The 8,682-nt window shown below is 39.6% G+C and overlaps 1 protein-coding gene across 1 annotated transcript; it reads right to left on the minus strand.

Moving 5' to 3' along the window:
- Positions 1-1,161: 1,161 nt before the first annotated feature.
- Positions 1,162-8,251, minus strand: LOC106882223 (peptidyl-tRNA hydrolase ICT1, mitochondrial). The gene is made up of 6 exons (XM_014932821.2): positions 8,019-8,251; positions 6,338-6,383; positions 5,104-5,163; positions 3,674-3,756; positions 1,716-1,885; positions 1,162-1,333 (listed from the first exon to the last, which is right to left on the minus strand). Exons 1-6 carry the CDS (start codon positions 8,202-8,204, stop codon positions 1,240-1,242), a joined length of 639 nt encoding a protein of 212 aa, XP_014788307.1. The 5' UTR covers positions 8,205-8,251; the 3' UTR covers positions 1,162-1,239.
- Positions 8,252-8,682: the final 431 nt, after the last annotated feature.

An 8,682-nucleotide genomic window follows, 5' to 3' on the forward strand; every position in this document is an offset into this window, starting at 1 on the left:
AGCCGCCTACAACTCTCCAATCTCTTTAGAATTCAATCTGTCTTTCTTTAATTAAGACGGTAGCATTTGAGTTGTAGAAGACTTGACTGGCATTTCTAACAGATTAAACCATGATGCAGACTCTTACCTGCATTAAGTTTACTTTTTGGCTGTTTATTCTAGACTTTGCTTTCATGTTTGGAAATACTTCTCTAATTCTTTGACAGAATTGACAATATGAATTAAATCATTAACATACAAAATTTCCCATAAATGTCAAGTCTTAAATTCCTCGTTCATAATTTGTCGCTGGGCAGTTTAGCTTAATGCTAAAGCACTTGACCACATAATCACAGGGATGTGAGTTCGGGTCTCATGGCTGGCTGCTAACAGATTTTTCTGCAAAATATGGATAGTTTATCCATATTCATCATCATCATCATCGTTTAACGTCCGCTTTCCATGGGTTGGATGATTTGACTGGAGACTGGTGAGCCAGATGGCTGCATCAGGCTCCAATCTGATCTGGCAGAGTTTCTACAGCTGGATGCCCTTCCTTATGCCAACCACACTGAGAGTGTAGTCGGCGCTTTTACATGCCACCAGCACATGGGCCAGTCAGATGGTACTGGCAACGGCCACGCTCAAATGGTGTTTTTACGTCGCCAGCACGCTATATTATTAGCATTATCCTGCATTTGCGAATAAGATTATTTCCTTATCTTTCAAAACATCTCAACTCTTCTAAAGCAAACTTTGTTGACTTTCAATGTAAGTTGAATTTAACATACATATATTTGTGTGTATGTCTTTGTTTGTCCCCACCACCACCACCATTTAACAACTGGTGTTAGTTTGTTTTTGTCCCTCATAATTTAGTAGTTCAACAAAAGAGACTGATAGATTAGAACTAGGCTATAAAAATAAGTGTTGGGCTCAATTTCTTTGACTAAACCCTTCAAGGTGGTGCTCAAGCATGGGCACTGTCCAAAGATTGAAATAAGTAGAAGATAAAAGACAAAGAATTAACAAAAAACGATTTTTTATTTTTTTAATTTTATTCCATAAATAAATAAAATTTCAATAATTATTCTACAGTATAAAGAAGTCCTTTGATCTCTGATTTATGAACACAAAAACATAAGATCCATAGGGGTTATCCTCTATTTGGTTCCACATAGATTCCAGTCTCTTTGTATTGTGATATCAAACACAGGCAAACTAGTCAAATCTGTTGTTGCAAATGGGGCAGCTTTCTCCTCACATGGAGACATAACCCGAAGATTGTCGTGACTGTTTCTTTAATGAATGTTCACGCTTGGCTTTGATTCTTAATCTTTGGGCCTTTGCTTCCCTAAACAAAAAAAAAGAATTAAATTATTTCAGCATTATAGTAAAATAATAATATTTATAATGATTTGTGATAGAGGCAGTACAAGGATAGAAATTTGGGGAAAAGTTGCATTGTATATTCAGGAAAATTATTTCTTAGTGCATAATAAGTTGCAGCGCATATCCAGCAATAATAGTTCTGAGTGCATTAAGCACATAATGTTGGTTTCCAATTTTGGCACAATGCCAGCAATTTTGTGGGACAGTACAAATTGATTACATCAACCTGAGTGTTCAACTGGTAATTATACATACTTTATCAACCCCCCCCAAAAAAACGACAGAATTAAATGAAATAAATCATTAGGATAAAAAAAGCTTTTACATGAACTCTCAAAGCATACCTTTCAGCTTTTATTCGAAGATCTTCTTCAGAAGGCTCAGCAGGTTGGAAGCTGGCTTTGAAGAACATATTCCGTAGCTTTTGCATGCAGTCAGCTTGGTTCAGAAGCTGTTTTCGTGTACGATCCGATGTCACAATAAGGAATCCTTCTTTGTTTATTTTTGTGTGATTCTGTGAAGATAAAAGAGTTTGTTTTAGAATCAGATATGATACTCAAGAAGACCCATACTTCACAGCAGAAATGTTAACCCAGAACATACTGTAAAGCAGTTGGCCTTAGGAAGGGCATCCAGCTGCAGAAACCGTGCCAAACCAAACTGGAACCTGGTGCAGTTCTCTAGCTTGCCAGCTCTGGTCAAACTGTCCAACCCATGCCAGCATGGAAAATGGACATTAAATGATGGTGATGATGATGATGATGATAAAAGTGCTATAACACTGACAAAAACTTTTTTTCTTTTTTCCTTTAGGGACAAAGAGTCTCTGATAATGAGTAGGGGTAGTGGGGGAGCATCATAGCCCCATGTGTTGAGAGGGATTCTTTGGGGTTTGAATAAATGTAACAAAAGCAAAGTTTGAAGGAAACATAAGCCATTTTTCATACTTTCTAGGGGTAAGCAAATAGGAAATAACAGTTGCTACCCTAGGACAAAAACTGTGTTAGTGTAATTACCATTAACAGGACTGAAGAAAATAAGAGAAAGTGGTCAAAAACCTAAAAACCAATCAGATGTATTGACTTAATTACGACCAAATGGTTCAGTCAGTTAGCTGCATTGCTTTTGTTGGTTCTTATGATTCTCTGTCATCATCTATTATTATGAATTTCAATTGGGAGCTTTAGTCCTAGTGAATCTTTCATCAGCTGATTACACAACCATGGTTGCCACCCCTATGGATGCATGGCAGTTACTCTCTTGATAGAGGTTGGTGATCCTGACCATTGATCTTCTAGGATTCCTCCTCTCAGCATCAATGTAAGAAGCACCGTTGGCTCATTTGAGCTCTTCTGCTATCTCTTCACAATTCACCATGCTGCAGTATCCTGACTTTGCCGTATCCCTGGCAGGGTAGTTGAGCAGGTGCTATGCCTCGCCATGGGCAGCCCATAATTATGCAGCCAGTCGTCATTCTGTGAGGTATTCTCGAAATACGTCATCATCATCATCGTTTAACGTCCATTTTCCATGCTAGCATGGGTTGGATGGTTCAACCGGGATCTGGGAAGCCAGGAGGCTGCACCAGGCTCCAGTCTGATCTGGCAGTGTTTCTATGGCTGGATGCCCTTCCTAACGCCAACCACTCCGTGAGTGTAGTTGGGTGCTATTTATGTGCCACCGGCATGGAAGCCAGTCAAGGCGGGGCTGGCATTGGCCACGTTTGGATGGTGCTTTTCACGTGCCACCGGCACAGGCATCACAGCTACAATTTCCATTTGATTTTTATTTTGATGTTGATTATACCCACATACCAAATGGTTAAGTGGCTATTTTCACACTAACAGCCAGCTTTACATGAGCTTATAAAGAAAATAATCAGGTGCATGGAATTTGCAGTTCATAGACAACCACCAAACCATCGAATAGCTACTCTTGCATCAATAGCCAGCTTTATATGAGTCGAGAGAATAAGGGTAATCTCTCAAGTCCGAGAAAGATGTTTGTGCAATTTCTTACTGAACAACCTGCCCAGATGATTTGTTTATCAGGATCAAATGTTTATGCTTACTCCCTCTTTCAAATCAACGTTGCCTGTACAAGTGCAGTGTGTCGCACATCAGATATTGAAGTGATCACAGAGCAACATGAGATGAAGTGTTTTTCTCAAGAACGCAATACACCGCCTGGGCAAAGAACTGAATCCACAATCTCGAAACACCCTAACCACTAGGCCATGTGCCCTCACTGAACTGATAGGGAACGAGATCCAAATAAGACAACAATTGATTCTGTAACTTACCTCTTCTATCACTTTTGTCTTGATCCAGGAGGGTATCCATGTTGCGGACTGAATATGAAAACGTACTTCAACTTTTGTGTTAACTGTAAGCAAAAGGAAAACACCACCAGGGATTCAGATGCAACACTGGTTTCAAATTTTGGCACAAGGCCAGCAAGTTCAAAGGAAGGGGCAAGTTGATTAATCAACCCCAGAGCTCAACTGGCATTTGTGTTATTGATCACAAAACAACCGAGGTGGAATTTGAACTCAGAACATAAAGACATACGAAATGCTGCTAAGCATTTTGCCCAGCATGCTGAGTCTGCCAGCTAACTACCTGTGTCAGAAGTAATAATGAAAATTCAATTAGATAATTAGAACTAGTTTAGTACTTTCTGTCCCAAAGTTCTTCTTACTGTTGTTGTTATTTAGCTTCCAGATTGCCTGTAATCAAAAGTGTTCTAGCACCCATCATCTTGCCTTTTTTCAGGTATAGTGTACCTAGGACTACATTATCAAATGTGTCCTGTCTTTTATTCAGACATAGTGTATCTATATAGATCCCCTTTGGTCATGAACGGCCATGGGATTGCACTTAGAGATTTCCCCTCTGAGGCACAAGTCTAGGCAAGGCTGTTTATGGAAGACTAGCAGTTGTGCATGCGTACCAGCCTCCTCTCCTCACATCACCGATGTTATCCAAGAGAAAGGCAAAGGGGCCGATACAGCTTGGCACCAGTGACGTCGCAACCAATGTGCTTCTTTTTAGACCATTAGTCAGCTCTTGTTGCATACAATCTAAGTAATATAAAGCTTTTCTTTCATAAGTCTGGTGGTTCAAAAATAAAACATTGGGAATGTGTACCATATATGACGCATGGGTGGCAGGAAAATATGTGCTGTGTGGCATATGCGACAAGCTTCTTTCAGTTTCTTATTCCTTTATTGCCCACAAGGGGCTAAACAAGGACAGACAAAGGGATTAAGTCGATTAGATTGACCCCAATGCGTAACTGGTACTTATTTAATCAACTCCGAAAGGATGAAAGGCAAAGTCGACCTAAGTGGAATTGGAACTCAGAATGTAATGGCAGACGAAATACCACTAAGCATTTTGCCCGGTGTGCTAACGTTTCTGCCAGCTCACTGCCTTACTTCTTTCAGTTTCTGTCTATCAAATCCTCTCACATTTTGGTTGGCTTGGGGCTGAGATGGGAGACACTTGCCCAAGGTGTCACACAGTGAAACTGAACCTGGCAGCATGTGGTTGGGAAGCAAACTTCTTACTAGAGAGTCACGTCTGTGCCACTGAGCATCTTAAGACCTCTTGGAGCCACCATGGGGCAGTGTCAGGTGGAGGATGAACAAAACATGTGCTTCAACCAGAGATGCTACCCTTCCCTAAAACACTCCACACACCTCTCAAAAATATAAATACGTTCTCTTACCTTTATTAACATTTTGTCCACCTGGCCCACTTGATTTCATATAACTGATTTGAAGTTTATCTGAAGAATGGAAACATCAAATATTAGAAAATTAGAGAATGGAGATATCTAGAATTAACAAGACAGAATATTAGAGAAAGTATCAGTAAGAGAGATGGGTTAACATCCTACAAATATAACACAAGTGCAGGCATGGCTGTGTAAAAAGAAGTTTGTTTTCCAACCACATGGCCTTGGGGTTCAGTCCCACTGCAAGGCACCTTGGGCAAGTGTCTTCTACTATAGCCCCAGGCCAACTAAAGCCTTGTGAGTGGATTTGATAATGTTTTCTAGTGTGATGTGATAATGTGTAGTTGTTTAGCCCCGGGTCAGATCTTATCAACCAAGCCTATGATCAAAGTTGTTCTAGTTATGAATATATCTTGTTGTTTTCAACCATAGCATATCAAACAAGGACTTCATTATCTATCAGGTCCTTCATTTTTTAAGACAGCTAGATATGAGGCTAAAATAGAAGACAGTGGGACTGAACCCGGAACCATGTGGTTAGAAAGTAAGCTTCTTACCACACAACTACGCCTAGAATAATCTGAATGCTAAAAGGTAAAGGTACTCAACCAGTGACCAGTTGGTCGCAGTTCAAATCTCGTAACTTCAGTTATTTCATTTTGTCAATGAAAAAGTCACGTAACTGTAACTTGTTTTAATTTTTTTGTTTGAAAGAAGTAAAAAATGGCTTTTCTTCTTACTTCATACTGCAAATATTTTCTCTCATTTTACACTCACACATAATTTTCAAATTTTGGCACAAGGCCGACAATTTCAAGGGAGGGGTTAAGTTGAATACATCAACCTCTAGAGTTCAACTAGTACTTACTTTATGGACTCTGAAAGAACGAAAGGCAATGTCAACCTCAGTGGGATTTGAGCTCAGAATGAATACTGGTGCAGATGCCACATAAAATCACTGGTGCTGGTGCCACATGCAAAGCACCCAGTACACTCTATGGAGAGGTTGGTGTTAGAAAGGGCATCCAGCTGTAGAAACCGTGCCAAAACTGAAAATGGAGCCTGGTGCAGCCCCTAGCCATACAAGCTCCAGTTAAACTGTCCAACCCATGCCAGTATGGAAAATGGACGTTAAATGATGATGATGGTGGTGATTGACACTTCATTTAGCTACCAAGAATGAATTAATAACCCATGAGAAAACAAAACAAAAAAAAATACTCACCAATGGGAATATATCCTGTGAAGTTATCGGAATCTATGGAGGATTTCTGGACAATGGAAAAATTGAAAATTGGTTAAATGGAACAAATGGGCACAAGATTTTTTTTGTCTTAAAAATAACAGAAAGAGTGAGGAATGAAACAGTGAGAAACAAAAAGTTTGAAATGCAATAAATGTAAGTGCTGTGGTTTGTTTAACTCCAAGACAGCCTTAATCAAACTAATTGCTGATCAAAAGGAATTATAGACTTGGTCCTTTCATTCTTCAACCCTTTTCACACTGCCCCCTTTTTTTTTATTTTATGCTACCTCAAATTCCTCTTATGCCCAACTTTTCCCTCAAAACACTAATGGCTTGCAACAAAGTCCACTAAAAAACCAAGGACTAAATGTGGTCTTAAACAGGGCAATGGATTAATTCCACTAGCCAAGAACAGAAAGAGACTCTACACAGTTTCTTTCTACCAATGGAACCGAACTCGAAACTACACAGTTGAACAGAGAGCATCTTAGCTACACAACCATGCTAGTGAAGTAGAGGTGACTTTCAATGATGATTAGTTACGCAAGGGAGATAATTCCTATGAAGCTGCTTTGATAGCCTACTATGTCATCCATTGGTTGTTGGTCAGCCCAGACCGTGCAAACATACGAGTGAAGGAGTTCTAGCCACGACCATCCCCTGGGAAATATTTATTTTTCACTACTTGTAGTGTACCTAGTGTATCCACACATTTTAAAATTAGTAAGGTGTGATCTGAGAGATTTAGCTGTCATTTACGAACTTGTGTTCTACACATGCGAATTCATACGATTACGCAAACACAAAAAAATCGTATGAAAAATCGCGTGTGTAGAACACAAATTTACAAAAATTTCCTGAAAATTCCAAATAATAAAAAGGTTATGACGGGTTATATGGGATACTTAAACCAGAATTCCGCATGTTATCGTTCTCTGCCCGCTGAATGAAGTGGACTTGCTGGATTAGTCAAGCGGAATTCGAACTTGAAACGCATAACAACGAGATTAAATAATATGAAGAACCCTTTAGTTTGACCGAAATTTGCTTGATACCGATTCATTTTTAAAAATTTAACACGATCGAACTGACGGCCTGAAATAAAGACATACATAGAGTGGATAATATTGTCTCTGATAGGATAAAAAGACGCGATAGTCACAGCCGGAATGCTTTTGATCAAGGTGAAAAAAATCTGTAACGAGAGACAGAGTAACGATTTGTGAAGTTTCACCTTCCAAAAAATTGTAAATAACTTTCTTCTTGCTTGTTTACACCTGCCTCGTGTATCCGTGAGTGTGTCTCCCATCCCGTGTACCTGTGTTATTTCTTTACTACCCACAAGGGGTTACACACAGAGGGGACAAACAAGGACAGACAAACGGACTAAGTCGATTATACCGACCCCAGTGCGTAACTGGTACTTATTTAATCGACCCCGAAAGGATGAAAGGCAAAGTCGACCTCGGCGAAATTTGAACTCAGAACGTAAATACAGGCGAAATACCGCTAAGCATTTCGCCCGGCGTGCTAACGATTCTGCCAGCTCGTGTACATGTCTATTAGAAGCAAAACGAATCAATCTCGTAACAAAACAAAAGATCGCCAACAATAAAATTAATAACACTGGTTGAGTAAGATAAACCTGTCTTTTCAAATACCTCAGATGACGGCGGAGAATATGGATCTAGATTACTGTTGGGGTAATGGCTCTGGAGTGACTGCGCACTTTTGAAAGAGGCCACGGAGTTGCAAGAAGAAAATGTCCGGAGATTGCGGTTAAAAAATGGGTTAAGAATATGTGTGTGTATAAAGTTGGTGCAGATTCGGACACGAGATACAGCCATGTTTACAACGGGATGCCATACACCGGAAATCAGTTTCAGGCAAGATGAGACAACTCTCGGCGTACTTCTAGAAGTGGGACTTCCTTCCAGATTTTGTTTCATTATAACTTACAGAAAAATTGATATTCTTTGAATGAATTTTTTTTTACAAATAATCTACCCTGTAAATAACAAATTTTCTCTCTGTATAACAAGCTCAAAAGAAAAGTTCACTATTGGCAGATTTTTATTAAATAATTATATTTTTGCTTTGTTTTTCGTCTACAATGAAAACTGTGGAGGCGCAATGGCCCAGTGGTTAGGGCAGCGGAATCGCGGTCATAGGATCGCGGTCTCGACTCCCAGACCGGGCGCATGTACAAATATGCGTGTTCTTTGTGTTTGCATTTGTCTACCATCACTCCTTGATAACCGGTCTATTTGTTTATGTCCCGTAACTAAGCGGTTAGTCAAAAAGCAGCTGATAAAATAAGTACTG

Source organism: Octopus bimaculoides, chromosome 25 (genome assembly GCF_001194135.2).
Source record: "Octopus bimaculoides isolate UCB-OBI-ISO-001 chromosome 25, ASM119413v2, whole genome shotgun sequence".
In the NCBI taxonomy this organism is placed as follows: domain Eukaryota; kingdom Metazoa; phylum Mollusca; class Cephalopoda; order Octopoda; family Octopodidae; genus Octopus; species Octopus bimaculoides.

Bases quoted from the DNA above. Each gene is read 5' to 3' on its own strand.
- LOC106882223 (XM_014932821.2), bottom strand. From the start codon at position 8,204: ATGGCTGTATCTCGTGTCCGAATCTGCACCAACTTTATACACACACAT. The intron at 5,164-6,337 runs GTGAGTATTTTT...TCCATTCTTCAG, and splicing joins CACAGGATATATTCCCATTG to ATAAACTTCAAATCAGTTAT. The intron at 1,886-3,673 runs GTAAGTTACAGA...TTATCTTCACAG, and splicing joins AGACAAAAGTGATAGAAGAG to AATCACACAAAAATAAACAA.